General features: G+C 47.6%; 2 protein-coding genes across 2 annotated transcripts; one reads left to right on the top strand and one right to left on the bottom strand.

Moving 5' to 3' along the window:
• Nucleotides 1-1,596: 1,596 nt before the first annotated feature.
• On the bottom strand, nucleotides 1,597-6,346 carry LOC146072249 (securin-like). The gene is made up of 6 exons (XM_083179575.1): nucleotides 6,287-6,346; nucleotides 5,930-6,025; nucleotides 5,112-5,245; nucleotides 4,094-4,175; nucleotides 2,673-2,825; nucleotides 1,597-1,719 (listed from the first exon to the last, which is right to left on the bottom strand). Exons 2-6 carry the CDS (start codon nucleotides 6,003-6,005, stop codon nucleotides 1,649-1,651), a joined length of 516 nt encoding a protein of 171 aa, XP_083035701.1. The 5' UTR covers nucleotides 6,006-6,025; nucleotides 6,287-6,346; the 3' UTR covers nucleotides 1,597-1,648.
• Nucleotides 6,347-6,870: 524 nt separating this feature from the next.
• LOC146073862 (securin-like) lies at nucleotides 6,871-19,949 on the top strand. Its single transcript, XM_083181399.1, has 6 exons — nucleotides 6,871-6,944; nucleotides 8,359-8,454; nucleotides 10,226-10,359; nucleotides 11,874-11,955; nucleotides 18,490-18,642; nucleotides 19,823-19,949. The coding sequence occupies exons 2-6, from the start codon at nucleotides 8,379-8,381 to the stop codon at nucleotides 19,891-19,893; spliced, it is 516 nt and encodes a 171-aa protein (XP_083037525.1). The 5' UTR covers nucleotides 6,871-6,944; nucleotides 8,359-8,378; the 3' UTR covers nucleotides 19,894-19,949.
• Nucleotides 19,950-23,585: the final 3,636 nt, after the last annotated feature.

Consider the following 23,585-nt stretch of genomic DNA (forward strand, 5'->3'; position numbering starts at 1 on the left):
GCTAATTTAATTGGCTTTTATGAGGAAGTCAGTAGACGGGCTGTTGATGTAATACTTCTTGATTTGCTAATGCTTTTGACACGGTGCCTCAAAAAAGGTTATTAATGAAACTAGGTCATTTAGGGTTAGGAGATTACATTTGTAATTTGATTAACTGGTTGCACAATTGGGGACAGAGAGTGGTGGAATGGCATACATTCCAGCTGGGGTAAGATCCAAAGTGAAGTCCCGCAAGGTTCAATATTGTGACCCACCTTGTTTAATATATTCATTAATGATATTAAAAGTGAAAGTGAGTAAAATTGCAATATTTGTGGATAACATGAAATTCAGGAGAGGATTTGAAAACAATAAAGTGACAAACTGGAAAGGTGGAAAATGCAGTTTAACATTGAAAATTTTTAAGTTATTAATTATGAAAAAAAAAAAAAAAAAAAAAAAAAATGAAGCTACTTATAGGCTAAATTGAGTTAGAATTCTGCTGTAGAGAAGGACTTGGGGGGGGGGGGGTCATCATAGAGGAAAAATTGGGTAATAGTGCTCACCGCTGAAGTGCAGCAGCAAGAGCAAACAGGACACTGGCATGCATTAGAAGGGTTATGGATTCAAGGGATGCCAATGTGATAGTGCCTCTTGACAAGGCATTGGTGAGACCACACTTGGAATATTGTGTTAAATTCTGGACACCGCACCTTAAAAAAGACAAATGAATTGGAACAGGTACAGAGAAGGGCGACTAAACTAGTAAAAAGGTGTTGAATCATTAGAATACAAAGATATGTTAACCAGCCTGAATATGTTGTCACTGGAGAAATGGGTGCCAGTTGGGATCCCGACAGGCATTTACCTGACGTCAGGATCCAGACTGTCAATACACAGACAGCCGGGTTCCCAACAGCCGTCGGCTATTTTCCCTCGTAGGGGTCCACGACCCCCATAGAGGGAGACTAGAATAGATGGCTCGTGTAGCGAGCCCGCAAGGGGCCTAGTTGCGCTCACCATGCTGTCTGGGTCCGGCCAGTCGGGTTTCCGACTGTCGGACCCCTGTACCACACGCGGAGAAAGAGAGGTTGAAAGGTGATATGATTAGTATGTTCAAATACAGGATTGAAAATCATATGAACTGGAAGATTTGTTCACTAACAGTCTTACACTTAGGACACATGAGGCTTGAGGAAAAGAAAATTCCGTACTGAATTAAGAGGATTCTTCACCATTCGAACAGTAACATTCTGGAACCAATTGCCGGTGGGGGTTGATTACAGCAACTACTGTTAATGAATTTAAATCAAAACTCTATACATTTTTGGCTACTAAGGGAATCCTATAGATAGGACTTACTCACGTCAGTAGTTACAAGTTAGATAGGTTGGACTCGACGGACGTCTTCTTTCAGCCTTAGTTACTATGACCCCAGCAGCAATTGGAGACATCTGCTGTGGTCATACTAAGTATTTGCAGTTACCCCCCTAAAAGCTGGGATTAAGACATAAATATGTAATGATAAATGGGCCCTAATGGCCAGGTTCACAGTAGCCTTATTCCTGGTGCAAATCATGGATTAGGTTCCAAGGAGAAAGAATAACTCTGGGCAAGTTTAAAAATAAAAATCTATATAGTTTATTTTAAAATACAAGGACGACAGAATTTAAAAGGCACACAATAAAGGCAAGTCAATATGGATTTCTTCAAATGAAGGCGTGAAGCTCTCAAAGGAATCTGGAAAAGGAAACAAGTACAATATTCTTGATTAAGCTGAAAAAACCCCACAGTCACCAGGTCAATGCAGCATATAATGTGGTAAAGCAGCTGTGTCATCATTGCGGATCACCAATTCAGCCATTTCAAGTCACAAGATTTGTCATTTGTCACACATTACCTCTTACACCTTTATATCTTATGTACGCATGTCATTTGGTAGCAATGCATTTTGGGTATATTTTGAGAAACTGCAATATTGGCATGGTCACGTTATAGGCCTTTGTTATACTGAACCCAACCCTTTTGTAAAGGAACTTTGTGTGCGCAAATGTTTTTGTTTCGCCACTGCTTCTATGGCCCAGTTCCCAATAAAAAGACAGTCATCAAGTCTTATGGAGCTCAATGGTGTCTTAAGCTGGCCATGCATCAGATTTATTGTCCAATTTGGCTGGTTGGAATCAAAAATCCTCGTAATGGATGAGTGGCAAATGACAGTTTACCATGTGCTTTGAAATTTGCCAAAAGCTGTCACTCAGATATTACCAGTGGCAGTTCCAACCAGATCTGACAATCAATCTGCAGATGTATGGCCAGCTTTACAGAGAAGGATTGTTGCAACAACATTATAGAGAACTAGTCTTTGCCATCTGTTAAGGTCAAATTCAGCCATACAGAATGCAAATTCAAATTGAGGACAACTGGAGCATCGCATTAGCATACTGGTTTCCAAGACATCTTAAACCACGACATCCTATAGTATCCATGCACTCCCAAAACACATACACCCTATGCCAGAAGTTTAGGACCTCCATAAAGAATTGGGCTTGTCCATCCCCAGTAGGTTCAGGTATGTGATGGACAGGCTCTCACTTCTATTTAAAGACATTTTACTAGTATGCCAGCGATACCTGGGAAGCTACGGGAACAGGTTGCGTTTTACAAGACATCGGTGAACACTGCAGACAACTCACCATAGGTGATGGGTTCATTTTCCATTGGTGCGAGAAGTGGATTTGTAAGTGCCTGAAACCTCTTTGCATAGTCCACTGAAACAAAGAGCGGCACACCAGCAAGGCAGCGGTCACTTAGCCTGTGTTCCTCAGGAACGTCAAACTTCTCATAGTCTGTTCCCCAAAAAAAATATAAAAAAAGATTAAAAAAAAAAAAAAAAAAAAAAAAAAAAAAAAAAAAAAATATAGGGCCAATTTATATGCAGGAACTGCTATTTCCCTTATACCAGGCAACAAGCCGGCCAGGATCTCCAGTACCCCATTTCAACAATTCAAAATACCAGGTTATTGCATGGGAGTGAGCGAAGCCTGGGATTATGCGCCGTGTAAGCCACCTCAGTCCTGGGTTCCCAACCCTGCTAATGACCAGGATCATGGAGCCAAGACCCAGGAATTGGCCCACTTGACAGAACCAATATATTCCTGGGTTGCTGTGAGATTAGTATTTGTTTTATCCTCATGACTGACCAGATATTGCATCAGTATCCATTACTAGGGCCCCGGGTCTCCACTATGCAGTGCAAGCAGCCTGTTGTCATATGACCAAGAAACTCAAAGTCCCTAATCCCCACTGAAGAGGGATTAGTGGTAGAAGACAAAGCAATTCGGAGCGGTGTTACAGAACCTTGTAAGAACTGGCATTAGACAAAGTAATGGTCGCCTAGATAGCGGGGTCCCAGTCAGTGTCATAACTAGATATTTGTATGCACCATGGCAAGAGTTTATAAATGCCTACTATGTGCCACCAGATTGCGAAAGATGTATATAGCATATGTTATATTGACAGATAAGTGGGGCCCTTTTAGCTCTGGGCCCCATAGCAGCCGCACCCCTGGTCCTAGTCACTTCCATTAGATAATAATAATGAGTTATACAGAAAGTTGTTCCTCTAAAGAAAAAAAAAAAAAGAGAACTTGCCATGAGTAATTGAAATACACATTAGGGGGATAGGTGGATATGCCAAATACACTTGTTATTGGGTTATTAAACTGAAGGGGGAACTATGAATCTATAGGTGTGTCTGCATACTCTACATGTTTGCTGCAGTTGTGCCAAATAGTCTCATGGGACCTAGTGTACCAAGAGGAGATGCTAGCGTGGGGCATAGTTCTGAAAACCCATCTAAGGCTGGGTACACTGCCATAGAGATCTCTGGATCGGGTGACATGTTACACTGCTCTGTGGGACTGGGCAGGCACATTTGCATGCACCCGCCCATTGAGCTGTCAGTCACCGTTACATAACAAGTCGCCTCCTGTTGGGTCCTAGTCATAGTGCAACCATTGCATTTCCACCAATGGAGATCCATGGAACCCATTAGCTCACTCACTGTCTTTACTGTTACGTGTAGGACACAACTATACATCGATAACATGCATTACCTAGAGGATTATATGGTACGAAGGTCTCAATGTCAGGATACGTCTCACGTTGCACCGGGTGGTCTGCTTTTTGCACTTGTACCTAGACAAGAACACACAAGGGTTATGACGAGGTCTTCCGTAAACAACCCCCCCCCCATTAATGGACATCAAGAAACTACAAACTCTGTTTTATTGATAGGTTCTCATTTCCACCCTGAACCAAATTCTGGAGCCTCGGGTAAATATTGCCTGTGATTGGCTGGCAGGGTGCCTGGACAGACAGCAAGCCATTGGAAGCAGACAATAATCAACCTCTCTAGGGCTATACAGAGGCTTTGTAGGACCATGTATATACATATAGAATCAGATCATTTACAGGAGCGCAGGTGCAGTAATGAAGACTGCCAGACGCCACCAGGGAATAGCCTGATACTTTTAGTCCATTTAAAATTTGTCACCAGAAATAGAACCTATATACAGTGACAGTGGTTAATCCTAATTCAGACCCGATCACAGTGTTCTCAAAGTGGGCATAAAAATGCTGCATTGCAGGTGGGGCAGATGTATCAGGTGCAGAGCAAGTTTAGATTTGGGAGAGTTATTTTGTTTCTGTGCAGGCTGCTTTATTCTTAAATTGCAATTTAGATTTCAGTTTCAACACACTTCACACAAAGCCAACTATCTCTGCACCTGTAACATCTGCCCCACCTGCAGTGCAGCATGTTTTTGCCCATTTTAAGAACAAATTTGCCCTGGAATCCGGCCCATAGTGTGGGGCCAGTGTTTTGGGATAAAGCAAGGTAACAAGCCAGATTTCCATTGGAAGCTTACCGTATGAGAGTATAGGCAACAGCCTAGTTCAGCGAGGGCTAAGCTTGACACTCCAGATGTTGTTGAACTACACATCCCAGCATGCCTTGCTACAGTTTTTGCCATTATGTCCACGCTAAAACTGATGCATGGCATGCTGGGATGTGTAGTCCAACAGCTGGAGTGTCAAGGTTAGCCAATTACTAGCCTAGTTGGTCAGCCTCACCTTTTCTGGAGCCGGCTTCCTGAAGGACACCGCTATATTCACATTTCCCAGCGCTTTTCTAAGTGCTTGTGGTTTGGGCACAGTGAAGCTTTTAGATTTTCTTGTGTGCTTTGATGCTTTGGTGAGCAGGGAAGCTGCAAAATAAAGAGATGTTAAGGGAAGAAGTCTACAGGACATAAAGCCAGGATTTCTACCCACATAATTAAATATTGTGCATTAAGGGGGATACAGTAATTGTAGAAACTGCAACATGTTGTATTCTGTGTGATGACAGCTGCATTTAGTGTCACATCACAGCCTACAGTGGACAGTTCTTTGAACAGAGCCTAATGCTGGGTACACACCAGGGCGACAAGAGTCCGATCCCATCAATCTAGATCCAATTCCGACCGATTGGATGTAGATTGTGTGGTGATTGGGTGCTTTTCTGTCCTGGTGTGGACCGATACGATGCGCGGTCCCGTCGTTGTTCAGATCCTACCTGCAGCAGGTAGGATCTGAAGAATGACCATACTCCCGGGTGCGGGTCATCCTGGTGTGTACACCGCATTAATTACAAGCTGGGTAATATTAAACTATTGCATACCAACGCCAACCATTCATGGTTACTCCCCAGTGAATGATTTTTCCTCTGTCCACAACTAGAAGTAACTGAAGCTGAACCATCTGTGTGCAGTCTGTACAATATTATACCATCGCTTCTGCAAAGCCAGCTCAGATATTCCAATGTGCAGCCAACTTTACTGTCGGAGCACCAACAAAACGATGTTTCTGATCTAAAACTTCTAAGACATTTTACAGGATCAATTTGTACTTACAGGTGCCAGGATTTGCCTTGGATTGGAGGAGTCCGAGACCACCGTTTTCCTTCTCCAAATGGAAGAAAGTTTCCATTGCTCCTTTTCACGCTAGTTCTGAAAAAGCCAAAAGAAAAAACAGGTCTGGTCCTCTCCAAGTGGTGACTAGAACAGGACACCTACTGAACTACACCACTTCAGCCAGTCACTCGCTACATTTATTATCAGTTATTTATACAGCGCACACATATTCTGCAGCACTCTACAGAGAACATTTACATCCGTCCCTACCCCACTGGAGGAGACTGGGGAACATGAGCCACAATCTGGTACCATACATTCCCATAACCCAAGCCATAACTTCAGTCCCAACCTTACCTATCCTTCCACTTGCTCAGCAGAACCAAAAACTCACTACAAGGAAGTAGCCACCTCTGACCTTTTTATGTTGAAATGTCAGCTGCTCGTTAACCTCTCTCATTAATTAAGACCATTGTAATCACAGATTGCTCAACTTAACCCCTTCATTAGTGATTGTAAATGATCATTTTATCAGACTACCTTTAAAACCCTTTCAGGTCCAACGTCTAGTCAGGCTCAACAGCCCTAGCGCTAGCAGCAGATCCAGTGGTGAGCCACTTTAAAATAAGAACATTACCATCGTTCAACCTTCAATGTAGACCATTCAGAATAATAATTAAAAAAAATGACAATTCATTGAAACATTTAAACCAGACTGTTTCAATTGCAAAAAAAAAAAATTTGGACTGCAAAGGGTTAAGTGGTAACCAACACATATGCCACCATATAACCATCACATAAGCCTAGGATCCCTGCAAAGTTCTGCATGAGACACATTTGGTCGCTCATATCGAGAATCATCAATGAAGGGGTTAAATTGAGCAATCTGTGGTTATAATGGTCTTAATTAATGAGAGATCTTAACGAGCAGCTGACATTTCAACATAAAAAGGTCAGAGGTGGCTACTTCCTTGTAGTGAGTATTTGGTTCTGCTGAGCAAGTGGAGGGATAAGGGTAAGTCTGGGGCTGAAGTGATGGAGTGGGTTATGGGAATGTATAGTATGAGATTGGGGGTCATGTTCCCCAGTCTCCACCCTACTCTTGTGATGTAAGTGGCGCATGTGGTTTTTCCATTATAATCCCTTTAAACCGGGATGCTGATAAATTATGCAGGTTCTGTGGCTGTCTGACTTGAGGCCTGTGTAATATCTGGTTCTAATCAGCCACAGAACCTGTAAAGTCTGAGTGTCCTGGTGTAAAGGGGTGGTAGGGCTTTGTATGGTGTGTATTCCTGTCTTCAAACCTTTCAGCTACCTCCTTGGCATGGCGATGTGTGCTGCCAGCTGCCTGGCACTAAATACTATCTTGGATGTGGCATTTGTGGGTAGAATTATAGGTGCACTAGTGGTGCTTCTGCACAGTCCCAAATTCAAATAGGAGGGCTGCACCAACTACCACTTCAAACGCAGCTGTATGGGTCTCACTGGCAGTTGGTGTGGCTCTCCTATTTGAATTGTGCTGCAAGCTACCCTAACAGTCAGTAGTGTTCATTCTAGCACCTGCCATCTGTGAAAACCCATGCAGTTCCTGTTCGCTGCCTGGGGTGTCGCTGTCTGCTGCGCTGTTTCTAGCACAGTGTGGTCTGTATATCAGTGCTGATATACAAACCACACTGTTCTAGAAGCACTACAGCAGACAGCGACACCCTAGGCAGGGAAAAGGAGATGATTGGGTTTTCAAAGATGGTGGGTGCTAGAATGAACACTGTCAGTCTTAAAGCCTATCTACTGCTTGCTTGAGCACATGTGATTTCATTAGTATCTTGGTAATTTTTATGTAGTAACTAAGATCAAGCATGGCTGCACTTTAACATGGGACTGTTGTGTTTTGAGGGCTAAGTGCGTGAAAGCCTAGTTCTAGGGGTGATCCCTGTAGATGGTGGGAGGCATGGACTTGCTTTTGAGAAGCAAGCGTTATAGTCCAGGTGTCTCTGTGGTTAAAGCATTTAGCACAGCACTGGGTTTTATTCCCTGTGATACGGTCACTGGGTCACCAGCAAGTTGTTAGACAGTCATTAGTCAACCCCCCCCCCCCTCGACCTAATGACTGTCTTGTTTGTGACAAACTTGTCCACACCCTATTATTCCTCCCCCATTCAAAAACCTAGATTAATTGGCTCCCAACAACAACCAATGAACCCTTGAATGCCGGTGTATATGTGGGGGGGGGGGGGGATATAGATTGTAAGCTCCCCTGGGGCAGGGATGGATGTAGATATACTCTGTAAAGTGTTGCGGAATATGTGTGCGCTGTATAAATAACTGGTAATAAATGTAGCGAGTTACTGGCTGAAGTGGTGTGGTTCAGTAGGTCTCCTGTTCTAGTCACCACTTGAAGAGGACCAGACCTGTGTTTTTGGCTTTTTCAGAACTAGTGTGAAAAGGAGCAATGGAAACTTTCTTTCATTTGGAGAAGGAAAACGGTGGTCTCGGACTCCTCCGATCCAAGGCAGATCCTGGCACCTGTAAGTACAAATTAATCCTATAAAGTGTCTTAGAAGTTTTAGATCAGAAATATATAATTTTGTTGGTGTTCCGACCAGGGCTGGATTTGTGCCTAGGCCCGTGAGGCACCTCAGGGCGGCACCAATTAAGGGCGGCAGACAGGCTGACATTCAGTTAAATAGCAGCATGGCACAGCGGGAGGGCAGCGGCGAGTGACGAGCGCCACCACCGCAGACATGAATTATCATATGTCGGCGGCAGCGCCTCTTGTCACTCACCACTGCCCACCCACTCTGCCATGCACATTACATCACCGCTTAGTGGCTGAGTCCGACGGTCCCCCTGCGCTTCCAGAAATGGCTCAGGCTCACTGCTGCCGGCTCCTACCCATTGGCTACTCTACACACACACACAGTCTATTGGCTGCTGTGTATCCAACAGCTGAGCTGAGTGGCACGCAGATCCCCCCTGCGCTCAGTTGTTAGTCACAGTGTGTGAGCCGGAGAGAGACTGACGGAGACACTGTACTAATAAGTGCCTCCCTCCCTCCGGGTCCTCCGTACAGTGAGCAGTCCAGAGTGCTTAAAAAAATATTAAGGTGGGCTACAGTTAAATTTTAATGAAATATATAAATAACAATGTATGATTACATCAAAATGGGGGGGGGGGGGGGGCACAAAAATGTTGTGCCTAGGGGCGGCCTGACCTCTAAATTCGCCCCTGGTTCCGACAGTAAAGTTGGATGCACACTAGAATACCTGTAAGCTGGTGTAACTAAGGCTCTGTACAAAGAACAGTCCACTGTAGGCAGTGATGTGCTATACATACTAAGGCCCTTATTCTGGTTCACTCACAAAGGCAAATTCCTTCTCAAATGGATGAAACCATGTGCACTTCAAGGGGGGGGGGGGGATTGGGCAGATGTAACATATGCAGAGAGTTAGATTTGGGTGGGGTGTGTACTTCAAAGTGAGATCTATATTGCAGTGTACAAATAAAGCACAGAAACAAAGTAACTCGTCCAAATCTAATTCTCTCTGCACATGGTTATGTCAGTGTTGCCGACCCTCCCGGAATTACCGGGAGGATCCCGAAAATCGGGTCCTCCTCCCGGTCCCCCGGAAAGGTGGGCAACCCTCCCGGATTCCGGGGGACCCCCACGCCACCCCCCGATTGCGTCATTTTCCCCATACTTTTGGATTGACATCCGTCAATCCGCAGGTCTCAGGAGGGGGCGGGGCTAAAATCGCGTCATTTTAGCCCCGCCCCCTCCACGAAGATCCGTGAATTAGGGGGTTTTACCATCCTGGGGGCGGGGCTTGATGTAAAGCTCAAGCCCCGCCCCCCGAACTGCAGCTGCAAGTCTCCTCTCCGGGCTTCTCCCGGAGAGGAGACAGAAAAAGTCGGCAACCCTGGGTTATGTCCATTTTGAGAATGACTTTGCCTGTGCCAGTGAACCAGAATAAGGGTCTAAATGCAGCTGTCGTCATACAGAACAAGACCTGTTGCAGTTTCTACCTTTACTGCAGGGATGGGGAACCTTCGACCCTCCAGCTGTTGCTGAACTACTCATCCCAGCATGCACTGCTACAGTGTTACTATTTTGCCATGCTAAAACTGTAGCAAAGCATTCTGGGATGTGAATCTGGAGGGCCAAAGCCCAAAGGTTCCCTATCCCTGCTTTACTGGATACCCCTTCCCCCTAAATGCACAATACTTATGTAGTTACAATCCTGGCTTGATGTTATGTAGACTTCTCCCTTTAACATAGAGCTTATTTATATGTTGCAGCTGCCCTGTTCTCTAAAGGTTCAAAGCACACAAGAAAAACTAAAAGCTTCACTGTGCCCAAACCGCAAGCACTTAGAAAAGTGCTGGGAAATGTGAATATAGCGGTGTCCTTCAGGAAGCCGGCTCCAGAAAAGGTGAGGCTGACCAATTGGCTGTTACCTACAGTATACACTCAAACTGTGAGCTTCCAATGGAAACACTGGCCCCACTCTATTGGCTGGATTTCAGGGCAAATTTGTTCTTAAAATGGGCAGAACAATGCTGCACTGCAGGTGGGGCAGATGTAACAGGTGCAGAGATAGTTGGCTTTGTGTGAAGTGTGTTGAAACTGAAATCTACACTGCAATTTAAGAATAAAGCAGCCATTATTTACCCTGCATAGAAACCACTCGGCCAAATCTAAACTTGCTCTGCACCGGTTACATCTGGAACACCTGCAGTGCAGCATGGTTTTGCCTGCTTTGAGAACAAATTTATCCTGTGATCGGGTCTGAATTAGTATTAACCACTGTCACTGTTTATAGGTCCTATTTCTGGTGCCACCTTTTTAAATGAATTTAACATGTATAGGGTTATTCCCTGGGGGGCCTCTGCCAGTCTTCATTACTGCCCCTGTAACTGATCTGATTCTATATGTACAGTATATGCATGGTGCTACAAAGCCACTGATGCCCCTTTCAGACCGCACTTTGTAAACGGTATATTGCCGTTTTTTTACCGTTTTAAAACGTTAATCTGTGCGGTCTGAAAGGTGCAGGACCACTTAACCGGTTAGAAAATACCGTTTTTTGTCTAACCGGTTAAAATGCAGGGTCCTACCCGTTTCAGAACCAGTATTTTAGACTCAAAATTGGGTTCTGAAACGGTATTTAGGACCCAGCCAATGAGCTGGGTCCTAAATTCAGCACAGTGAATATTTAATGAGCGCTCATTAAATATTCACAGCACTGGAGCCGCCCGGGGGGGGGGGGGGGGGGGGCGTCGACACGCGGGGGGGAGGGGGAAGCTGGAGGGGAGGGGAGGGCTGAAGGCTGCACTGGCTTTGACCCTGTATTTGGAAAGTTTCCAAAAAAACGGGTCTGCCAGTGTCAAAAAATCGGCACTTAAACGGTAATATACTGTTTAAGAGCTGCGGTGTGAAAGGGGTTTTATCTGGCAGACCCGTTTTTGGAAACGTTTTCAAATACAGGGTCAAAGCCAGTTATGCGGTCTGAAGGCAGCATGAGTAGCCATAGAGGTTGTTTGCTTCCAATGGCTTGCTGTCTGCCAATCACCGGGAATACTTACCTGAGGCTCCCAGATTTGGTTCTGGGTGGAAATGAAAACCTACTAATAAAACAGAGGTTGGAGCTTCTACGTGGATGGGTGTAAGTAGTGCACATAGCAATTAACTTTATGTTGTAATACAAAATGCCTAAATATCTCCCTTGTAACAGCTGTGACAAGTCTGTGCTTTGTCTTGAATTGTAACCCTGGCAGATGTAGAAGGTGGCTGCCGTGTCTGGAACTAAGTAAAATATACCTGCAGTGGTCATACTGTGTTAGTGACATCTTTACTTCTATACTGAATTTCCAGCATAAAGTCTGAGACCTGACACAGAATTGTTTACAGAAGATCTTGGCGTAACCCTTGTGTGTTCTTGTCTAGGTACAAGTGCGAAAACGAGACAACCCAGTGCCAACTGAGACGTATCCTGACATTGAGACCTTCGTACCATATAATCCTCTAGGTAATGCATGTACAGTTGTGTCCTACACGTAACAATGAGTGAGTGAGCTAATGGGTTCCATAGATCTCCATTGGTGGAAATGCATGACAGGGTATTGTCTAATCGCTGTGCCCAACTATCCCCCCACAAATGACATAACTCTCTTGTTGGATAAAATTGGCCACAGCAGCCATCTTTATTGAACAATACAATTTTCAACAATAATCCAAAAACATTCCCACGGAAGGTGGTCCCCGAGGCCCTCAATAAATATATATCCACACCTCTAAGCACTTCCAGGAGCTCTTACCCCCAGCCGATAGCGATTGGCTCGAGGGCACCAATTGTACACACCCAGTGCTCATTAATTAACCTCACCCAGGGGAGTCCAGCCCCCTCATGGGGCCCTCCCCGCCGCATAATTAAGCCTCAATGCCACCAACCTCGAGGACCCCCCTCCGCCACCAAGCACGAGGTTAAACCCTTAACCCCGTGCGCCCCCCCCCACATCCGGAACGCTGTTTCTATTCCCTCTTGTAGTCCCAAAGACCAAACATCTATCCCCACAGCATTCAGGTGCACACCGTCACCTCTCCAAAATGCCCCGGCACCAGACTCAAGTTCCCTGTGCCTCACCACAACAGCCCCGTTCCTGGCCATAAAACGCCCAATCGCCCTGTTAACTTTAATCCGTGCCTTATTGAGCCTGTCAGCCGACCTCGCATCCCTCCAATAATGGCGTGGCACGATGTCTGACCAAACCGTGATTAATTCCGGAAACATTGCCCATAACCGTAGGAGATCAAACTTGATATCCCGTATCAACTCCCTAAATGGTCTGCTCCCAAGGTCATTCCCGCCCACATGCAGAACTAATATGTCGGGAACCCTATCGAGCCGAACAAAACGGTGAAATTCCTGCAGCACTCCACTCCATACCATACCGCGTTTTCCCAGCCAGCGAACCACTGCCTCCTCTCTATCCAAACCCAGCTGGCGGCCGTTCGGTCTGACATCCGCCCGTAAAGCTCCCCAAAAGACATATGAATGTCCTAAAATCCAAATCAGGCACGGAGGCTGCCCTAAAACAGAAAAAACACGGTCAACCTCAACAATCCCCTAAACGAACATAAGACCGAAAGCGAGACGATTCCCACCGCCCAATACGCTTAATCAACTCATCCCCAAATCCCATTCTAGCAGCCTCAGTTGCGGCCCCAATGCGGAAAGAGTGACCCGCGTATTCCTCCCCCTTGAGGCCCAACGTCCGCAGTACTGCTCTAAACACACTTGTGAACTGAAACCGTGATAAAAAGGATCCATTCGCATGCATCAGCAAAGGATCCCTTTCCCTGCCCACTCTGACCTCCTTAAATATCCTCAGCCGTGCCACCGGGCACATATCCGACCCTGGTACAGAGAAGAGAACTACCTTCTTCCCCCTCCCTAACTGATCCGTCTTAGACCTCCTCACCACTAGCTCCACCCTATCCGAGTATAAATCCACATCCTCTCCTAACAAACCTCCCGGCCTGGACACGCTTGGACTCACGAGCTCCCCAATCCGCAGTGCCCCGAAGAAGGCAAGCGAAAAAGCAAGCGAAAAAGCTACCCCAAACAACCTTTCCTCGAAATTGGAACTACAGACCTCCCCTAACTTCATGCCCATATTCTGTAACAACTGGAAAGACACCGGCCTTCTCTGATCCTGTACGACATGACCTCTCCTCCAACCTTTTAAAGCCTGCGCAATCAGGAAATTCTTAGTGACGTCAGGCCTGCCGCCTGCACGAAACCCAAAAGCCAAGCCCGCCATGCAGCGCGTGATTTTTGCCACTGACCAACCAATCTCCTTACAATGGCCTATATATAGCAAGACAGCCAACTCGTCATCATCTTCCTTCAGACCTACTACCTCACGCCATTCTAACCAGCTCCGCCATTCCTGATTGTATGCCGACCATGTATTCGGGGCCAAGGATTCCCTGATGAGCTGATCGACTACCCGTCCAGCAGAGCCCAGAGCCGACTCGGGAACCCGGTCCCCTCCCTGTCCGCCTCTGGTGCCAACTCCCGAAAACGCTCCCACTGTGAACGAGATAAAGCATCCGCAATGCCGTTAGAGACACCGGGAACGTGCCTAGCCCCAACCCACAAATTCAAAGCCAGACATTCCAATACTAACTGCTGCAAAACAGTGACCACTGACGGTGAAGATGCCGACAATTGGTTAATAGCCATGACAACCCCCAAATTATCGCAGTGAAAACAAATCTTCCTATTGCGGAATAGCTCCCCCCAAACAACTACTGCTACCAAGATAGGAAACAACTCCAACAATGCCAAGTTTTTAACCATGCCTCTCTGCACCCAAGACTCCGGCCACCGGCCTACACACCAATGTCCCTGGCAATATGCCCCGAACCCACCACTCCCGGCCGCGTCTGTGAAAAGGTCTAGCTCAGTAGCGACGCATGTGTCTGACATCCACAAAGCTCTGCCGTTAAAAGCTTCCAAAAAAGTTGCCCACACCTGCAAGTCCCCTTTCAACTCACTACCTAATCTGACAAAATGATGAGGAAGAACCACCCCTGCTGTCGCTGCTGCCAGCCTCCTGCTGAAAATGCGGCCCATAGGCATAATGCGACACGCAAAATTCAATTTGCCCAGCAAGGATTGCAATTCCCGCAATCTAATCTTCTTCAACAGCAATGCCCTCCCTACCTCGGCCTTCAAACCCAGCAATTTCTCCTCGGGCAAGCGGCACTCCATATTCACGGTATCAATGACAATACCCAAAAAACTGATCAGTCGCAGGGCCCTCCGTCTTACCTGGAGCAAGCGGGACCCCAAAGTCTGCCGACACCCTTTCAACAGTCCTCAACAATAAGTCACATACTCCGGTCCCCCCAGGACCAATACATAAGAAGTCATCTAGGTAATGAATAACTGAACTACACCCAGAGACATCCTTAACCACCCACTCCAAAAAAGAACTAAAGGCCTCAAAATAAGCACATGACAAAGAACAACCCATCGGTAAACAACGATCAACAAAAAATTCCCCGTCCCAACAACAACCCAACAAACGCAAACTGGTTGGGTGAACCGGCAGCAAACGGAATGCTGATTCAATATCAGTCTTTGCCAATCTGGCCCCTTTCCCAAACCGCTTCACCCACTGAACAGCCGCGTCAAATGATGTATAAACCACCGAGCAGATGTCAGGGTCAATGCCATCATTGACCGACGCCCCTTTTGGAAAAGATAAATGGTGTATAAGACGAAACTTGTTCGCCTCCTTTCTTGGCACCACCCCCAATGGAGAGACTATCAAATCTGGCCATGGTGCCGACCCAAAAGGTCCAGCCATACGACCCAGCTGCACCTCCTTACACAGTTTATCCTGCACCACCTCTGGATGCTCCCTTGCAGACTTCAAATTCCTCCTCAAGCCCCCTGAAACCTGCACGTCGGAAGGTATCTTAAAACCTTCCCTAAACCCCTCCTCCAACAACACGGCTGTCTGCTGGTCAGGATACCTACGCAGATAGCCCAGCATCCTTTCCAGCCGAACCGGTGTCTCCCCCTTTTGAATTACCGTCCCGTGACTTCCCTCTGAAGCATTTATTTGCACCATGGGTCCCTCCACACGAGGAACATTCATGTTTAAATTTGCATTTTGCCCCAAAACGACATGACCCGTCATTAAAGGCAAAGCAGAGTCCCTTCTGCATGGCCGTCCCATTTGTGGCCTCCCTCGGCCCCCCCCCGTCCCCACGAAAGGGCTGCCCACTTTTTGTGGGAGCCGTCACCTTTAACCATAAAGCAATATCCTTATGGTCCCAACGTATGTTAGGGCGAACAGCCTTCCTCTGCCTAAACTGCTCATCGTACCTGAGCCAAGCCAAGCCCCCATACACACGGTATGCCTCTCCTATCGCATCCATGTAACAAAACAAGCCTGAACAATTGTCAGGTGCCTTCTCCCCAATCACACTAGCTAAAATAGCAAATGCTTGGAGCCAGTTCGTGAATGACCGCGGTATCAGCCGATGCCGCCGCCGTTCCTCCTCCTCCTTCTCCTCCTCCTTACGGGGCCTATCCAGATTAAAACGCTCTAAAGGGAGCAATGAAAATATATCAAGCCTTCCACTCTCCTCCTACGTCCCAACACTGCCCCCTTCTGCCCCTGCACTACTGCTACTTTGCTCACCGCCGGATACCGGCACCCCACTGCTCACCGGCACCCCACTGCTCACCGGCACTATTACTGACTGGCACACTAATGCTAGCTGGAGTGCCCGCATTCTGCGGCACCCATGCTGCCGCCGGGGACGGCCCCGCCCCCTGCCGCAAACCCACCAACCAATCTGCAAAACCACTCAATAATTCAGTAAAACCTCTACTCATTTCCCCTTGGAGGGCTAACCCTCCCCCCCCCCTGACTCTGCGCTAAAGCATTAACAGACATAGAGACAGACTCACCAGGCTGCCTGGGGGCTGTGAACCCAGCAGCCGCAGGTCCAGTGTCCTGACGAACTCCAGCCAATGAGGAAGGACCGGGTATTTCTCCATCATCTGCTGACGCTGCCATCTCTCTTCTCCTGTCATCCCGACCCTCAGGTACAGCACCAGCCGGCGTGACCTCGTTGGAGGCGGAGCCAGCTGTGCGCCTCTCGCTCCGTGTACCAGGCCTGCGGTCCTCAGCCTGTACTTCTGCCCCCCTGGCACGACTCACCCCGCGCTGGGCAGCAGCATGCCCCACCGCACCAGGTCCAGTACCACGCAACGCCGGATCTTCTTGCACGTGGGGGGGATCCCCCCCGCACGGAGGGTTCCGCCTGCTGGTTGGATTCCTCCCAGACCTGGTCCTGCGGGCGGAAGGTGCCCAGCCCGCAGCCTGGCCTGGAGGGTCCCTAACGGGGCTCCGTGAACGGCGCTGAACCCTGGGGGACACAGATGGGCTAAAGCGCTCCGGAGGCCTGGACCTCCGAGGCCGTGCACCCGCTGGAGCAGCCTCCTGCGTTGCTGCTCCCAGTCCCCCCAGCAGACCTGACATCTGCTGCTGCAGCCACTCAGTCCCTCTGGTGCCAGCTGCCTCCCTGAGGGCAGCAAGCGCAGCGGATACCTCCGCATCAGCGTTGCCTGGGGAAGCCATGGGAGATGTCACGCTGCTTAGCTGTTGAGAAAATCTCCCAGTGACCCCTATTTCCTGCCTGAACCCTGCTTATAAACCCCTCCAACACCCTGTTAAGCCCCTCCCCCTATGACCCTCTCCTTAAGCACTCCTCCTATGACTAACTGCTAGTCAGCTCCCTACAAACCCTGTCAGGGGAGCCTACCCCCAGGCTTTGCCTCCAGTCCGGCTCCTACAATGGTTGCACTATGACTAGGACCCAACAGGAGACTGACTTGTTATGTAACGGTGACTGACAGGTCAATGGGCGGGTGCATGCAAATGTGCCTGCCCAGTTGTGACCTCAGTCCCACAGAGCAGTGTAACTGCCATAGCAATCTCTAGATCTGGTGGCATGTGTACCCAGCCTTAGATGGGTTTTCAGACCTATGCCCCACGCTAGCATCTTCTTGGTACACTAGATCCCATGAGACTATTTTGCACGACTGCAGCAAAGATGTACAGTATGCAGACACACCTCTATAGATTCATAATTCCCCCTCCCAGTTTAATAACCCAATAATAAGTGTATTTGTCCTACCCTGTCAGCATTTGGCATATCCACCTATCCCCCTAATGTGTATTTAAATTATTCATGGCAAGTTCTCATATTTTCAGAAAAACCACTTTCTGTATAACTCATGTTTATCTGTAACGGGAGTGACTAGGACCAGGGGTGCAGCTGCTATGGGGCCCAGAGCTGAAAGGGGCCCCACTTATCTGTCAATATAACATATGCTAAATACATCTTTCGCAATCTGGTGGCACATAGTAGGCATTTACAAACTCTTCCCATGGGGCATACAAATATCTAGTTATGACACGGACTGGGACTCCGCTATCTAGGCGACCATTACTTTGGTAGGAGGAAAGTTTGTCTAATGCCAGTTCTTACAAGGTTCTGTAACACCGCTCTGGATTGCTTTCTCTTCTACCACTAATCCCTATTCAGTGGGGATTAGGGACTTTGAGTTTCTTGGTCATATGACAACAGGCTGCTTGCACTGCACAGTGGTGACCCGGGGCCCTAATAATGGATACTGATGACCTATCTGGTCAGTCATGAGGATAAAACAAATGTGAATCTCACAGCAACCCAGGAATATATTGGTTCTGTTAACTGGGCCAATTGCTGGGTCTTGGCTCCATGATCCTGGTCATTAGCAGGGTTGGGAACCCAGGACTGAGGTGCCTTACACTGAGCATAATCCCAGGCTTCACTCACTCCCATGCAATAACCTGGTATTAAGTGTAGAAATGGGGTACTGGAGATCCTGGCCGGCTTGTTGCCTGTGCATGCACCAGTTGCCTTGTATGGGGGAAATGGCAGTTCCTGCCTATAGATTTGTCCCTAATCCATTTGTTTTTTTGAACAGATTATGAGAAGTTCGACGTTCCTGAGGAACACAAGCTAAGTGACCGCTGCCTTGCTGGTGTGCCGCTCTTTGTTTCAGTGGACTATGCAAAGAGGTTTCAGGCACTTACAAATCCACTTCTCGCACCAATGGAAAATGAACCCATCACCTATGGTGAGTTGTCTGCAGCTTTCACCGATGTCTTGTAAGACTCAACCTGTTCCTGTAGCTTCCCAGGTATCGCGCGCCCCCCCCCCCCAATCCCTCCTCATGGCCACGATGTGTGCACCCCTGCGTCCACTTCCAATAACACAACAACACCCCTTAACCACGCCACAGTGGCCTCTCCCCTATAAACATGCACAAACCCCACCCCTCAAACACCGCTGCCACCCCGCACCCAATTTAAGCACCCCTGCAGCCGCCCCTTCCCCAAATGCGCAACCCCCACACCTACAACTCCACCACCCATAGCGCACCAGCAAACACCCTCTCCCACGTGTGGCAACCCTGCACCTACCACTCCCTCTCAATGTACTAATGCACGCACGCCACCACCCCTGCTCCTGCAACAGAACTACCTCTATGTAATGGTAACCATATGTCACACAAAGGTGTTCATAGATTAAAAGTGCGAAGCCCCTTACAACAGTGGGAATAGGGCGCGATGAATCACCTAGTTTTTATATATTCTGGTTGGAAAGTTCCTCACTGAAAGGGCATGGTAAAGGCGTATAACGTGACCATGCCGATATTGCAGTTTCTCAAAATATACCCAAAATGCATTGCTACAAAATGACACGTGTACATAAGATATAAAGGTGTAAGAGGTAATGTGACGAATGACTAATCTTGTGACTTGAAGGCTTAATTGGTGATCAGCAATGATGACGCAGCTGCTATACCACAGGGTTGCCGACTTGCACAAGATCCTCTCCGAGAGAAGCCCGGAGAGGAATCTCTCATTACGAGTTCAGGGGAGGGGCTTAATGGTGACATCATTAAGCCCCGCCCCCATTACGGCAAATAGCCGAAATATCTGATCCCCATGGAGGGGGCGGGGCTAAAAGACACGATTGTGCCATTTTAGCTCCGCCCCCTCCTCTGAGACCCGTGGATTGCGGCATTTAAATGCTGCGATCGGGGGGGGGGGGGGGGGGGCTCAGTGGGGGTCCCTTGATTCCGGGAGGGCTGCCCACCCTCCGGGAGGGGGCACCTGAGTCCTGACTTTCGGGAGACTCCCGCCCGCAAAGAGGGTCGGCAACCCTGCTATACCACATGTGCTGCATTTGACCTGATGACTGTGGGGTTTTTTCAGCTTAATCAAGAATATTGTACTTGTTTCCTTTTCCAGATTCCTTTGAGAGCTTCACGCCTTCATTTGAAGAAATCCATATTGACTTGCCTTTATTGTGTGCCTTTTAAATTCTGTCATTTGAGTCTTTTTGTATTTTAAAATAAACTATTTTTATTTTCTTAAACTTGCCCAGAGTTATTCTTCCCCCCTGGAACGTAATCCAGGATTTGCACCCGGAATAAGGCTACTGTGAACCTGGCCCCATACATTAGGGCCTGTTTATCATTAAATATTTATGTCTTCATCCAAGAAAATGCCATCTTCTAGGGGGGTAACTGCAAATACTTGGTATGACCACAGCAGATGTCTTCAATACCAGCTGTGGTCCTCCAATTTAAAATGGCCGCCCTTATCGCTTTCGGTACTTGTTTCCTAGCACGGCGTGCATCGCATACCATAAGCCATGCGATGGCAGCCGATGTTATAGACTTTTAAATCGTATACCTTTGCAATGTACGCCATATACAATTTAAAATTTGTATAAGCACCCTAATGGGTGTTTTCAATGTTAAATGTGCCCCCCTATAAGATTATTAATTGTAAGCACCCATTACGGTGCTTAGACAATCAGGGTCGACTCAGCGCTACCCACTCAGCAGCTCCTGCAAAGCAGGGATTCGCCATGAAGGCGCTGTCTCCCTCCCCTGCTCTGCTAAAGCTGCCTCAGCCCTCACTGTCACTGCCTCCTGCATGCCGCCCGCAGCGCCTGTCTGACAGCAGGCGGTAGTATAAAGAGCAGCACCGTGCACACACTGTCCTCCTCCTGAGACCTGCCCCCTCTTCCTCACGGACACTTGCGCTATGGCATGTAGCGCTGTCTGTGAATGCCTGGATGACATGTCATGTCCGGATCCGCCCCCTACCCATTGCTCCCTGCGCCTGTCAGCTGTTAATCAAATGACAAACAGGCAGCAGCACCGCCCTTCCTTCCCTCTTCTCAGTGTGCTGTGCCACTGCCAGTCCTCAACACTCCACCTCCTCTATCTCCTACCCTCTTCTTCCATCTCCTCCTTTCCCCATCAGTTATGAGAAGGGTGTAATGGCGTCCTGCCTACGCAGATAGAGGAGGGACTGCACAAGAGTTAAACAGCAAATGAACAGTGAGTCTTTTATTATACATGTTAACACACTTTTTTAAAAATAAATGTAGAATTTTTTTTTTTTATATTAATTTAGACACTTTTTAAATAATGGGCTGGGTTATGTGCCTAAAGGTGGCCATACACGCTGCAATAGCAGCATGCGATGTGCGCTCCTGCGGGCATCTCTCAGTATAAAATATGTGCTGCACATACTTTTTGTTCTGCTTTCGCATCGCACACACATTGCATGCATGCCATGCGATCTAGCCCATAATGTATGCGATTCTTGCAGCGTGTATGGGCACCTTTAGTGCCTGCAACATTTTGCGGACACAGTACTGAGATGGTGTATGCATAAATGTACATGTACCCGAGATCCTCCATAGGATTGCATGTTGCATACACTCCCACAATCGGGCTGCAGCTTGGCAATGTGAAAGGGCTCAAAATGTATGGTTTGCAGGAGGGTGCCGCATACCCTAGCACCGGCCCTGTATACAATGTTAAAAGCACCCCACTATCAATGCCAACCCGAAGCGTGGCGAGTGCAGCGGTACGCGTCCCCCGACCTTTTTCATACCCCCACTATCCACGTTGGAGTGGAGTTGATTTTAGATAGTGTGGCGAGTCCTGCTACAGTTACTATTTGGTCATGCGGGGATGTATAGTGCAACAGCTGGAGTGCCAAGATTGGCCATCACTGTAAGACTATGGGCTGCAGATCACACATTTTAGCAAGCAAAGGGGTAATTGGGAGTTCTCCCAGCAGTACTAGTCATGTGCAGTATCCCTGTGTCTACAATGAATGCTATCACTGGGACCCATAGGGGCCCATGTATTAAGGACCACATAGACAATGCGAGCTGGGTGCTGCCTGATTGACACCTTGGGTAGCTTCACATTCCTTTTTTACCCAGATTTATTATGTGCCCCCTCTTCTCCAATTTTTAAATCAGGGTTGCCGACTTTAAAAAAATCCTCTCCGGGAGAAGCCCGGAGAGGAATCTTGCATTACCAGTTTTGGGGGTGGGGCTTAACTGTGACGTCATTAAGCCACGCCCCCATTACATCAAATAGCAGAAATAACTGCTATCCATGGAGGGGGCGGGGCTAAAACATCACAATTGTGCCGTTTTAGCTCCGCCCCCTCCCACCCGCGGATTGCGGCATATAAATGCCGCGATCGGGGGGCTCAGTGGGGGTCCCCCTGATTCCGGGAGGGTTGCCCACCCTTCCGGGGGCCGGGAGGAAGGACCCGATTTTCGGGAGACTCCCGCAAATTCCGGGAGGGTCGGCAACCCTGTTTTAAATGTATTAATTGTGTCTGCCTTCACCAACTTCCGTAAGTGTTCTGTAGTATTAATGCACTAAAGGTGAAAATACTTTTTTTTGGGGGGGTATGGCATCTTCTCTCCTCTGATTGCATGACCGTGCGTCCTAGTCTTTGACCTTAAGGCAAAGAGGTTGTGTATTGCCCTCTATATACTAGAAAAGATATGCTTCAACATGTACAAATATATCAAAATCCCAAATTTGGCTAAACTATCCTCATAGCTTAAATACTTAACTTCTACTTGGTTGCCCTTCTTGGAAATTATTTCCAGTTCTACCCTGTCCTATTTGTAATGTGAGGTCTACAATTGCACTCCAAATTCCCATTTATGATTTCCCTAATTCTACCCCATTAAGGCTATAATTTTCCCCCCAGGTTATGACACCCAAATGCATAACATTAATCTATATTGAGCCTCATTTTACCTTTTGTCTGCCAACTTCTCTAATTCAAATCAGTCTGCAGCATGGAGACATCCTAGTCTATGCTAATTGCCCTACATGGTTTTGTCTTACTCTTAAAGCTGAATACACTGCTCAGTATTCCATCCTCTGTGTGTGTGTGTGTGTGAGTGAGTGAGTGAGTGAGAGATTTGTGTAACTCAATGCAGACCTATGACCAACATTACCTTCTGTGGGCAGACTCATGTTGTGGTCTCATTGCCACCCCTGCAAAATCCTGGTTTTTTGTTGGGGCATAGAGTATCTCAGCTCTACAGACTCCATTCATACTGCACCATAGACCCGGGAAATTCCTGTGTCTGCCCTGTTCACACTGCTTCTCCTGGTATGCCTGCCATCAAGTGTGTGTGTGTGTTATCTAAGAGCTGCTTTGATTGGATGTTTAAAAAATATCTTTGGCTGTTTAAAAGGGTGCTGGACGGGATCCTGACTGTCAAAACACTGACAGCCAGGTACCGGACGGCCACCCGCTATTTTCCCTCGTGGGGGTCCACGACCCCCATCAAGGGGGAATAGAATAGGTGGCGAGCGTAGCGAGCTACTGTGCCCGCAGCAAGCCCGCAAGGGGCTTAGTTGCGCTCACCATGCTGTCTGGGTCCGGCCAGTTGGGATAACGACTGTCAGGATCCCGACAGCCAGACCCCTATACCACACCCGTTTAAAAAGCAGCTTTGAGCAATGCAATGAACTTGCTTTTTTGTATTTTGTGAGAAAAACCCAGGTCTAGCCTGTTCACAAACCGTGTATTACACAGAAAAAACCCTGCAAAAATACAGTGTGTAATTCCCAGGGCAAAGCCCCTTTCACACTGAGACAGGACATGGGAATTTACTGCTTGCTCTGGCAAAAACCTGGGTTTTTGCGTCAGTGAGAACGGGGTATCT

The sequence above is a fragment of the Crinia signifera genome, chromosome 4 (assembly GCF_055691185.1).
Source record: "Crinia signifera chromosome 4, ASM5569118v1, whole genome shotgun sequence".
NCBI classification, from domain to species: Eukaryota; Metazoa; Chordata; class Amphibia; order Anura; family Myobatrachidae; genus Crinia; species Crinia signifera.

What these genes read in the sequence shown, in the direction of transcription:
- LOC146072249 (XM_083179575.1), bottom strand. Translation starts at nt 6,005, where the DNA reads ATGGAAACTTTCTTCCATTTGGAGAAGGAAAACGGTGGTCTCGGACTC. An exon ending in GGAAGCCGGCTCCAGAAAAG is followed by an intron (nt 4,176 to 5,111) that starts GTGAGGCTGACC and finishes GTTCTTGTCTAG; the next exon opens with GTACAAGTGCAAAAAGCAGA. An exon ending in CGTACCATATAATCCTCTAG is followed by an intron (nt 2,826 to 4,093) that starts GTAATGCATGTT and finishes TTTGGGGAACAG; the next exon opens with ACTATGAGAAGTTTGACGTT.
- LOC146073862 (XM_083181399.1), top strand. Translation starts at nt 8,379, where the DNA reads ATGGAAACTTTCTTTCATTTGGAGAAGGAAAACGGTGGTCTCGGACTC. An exon ending in CGTACCATATAATCCTCTAG is followed by an intron (nt 11,956 to 18,489) that starts GTAATGCATGTA and finishes TTTTTTGAACAG; the next exon opens with ATTATGAGAAGTTCGACGTT. An exon ending in AAATGAACCCATCACCTATG is followed by an intron (nt 18,643 to 19,822) that starts GTGAGTTGTCTG and finishes TTCCTTTTCCAG; the next exon opens with ATTCCTTTGAGAGCTTCACG.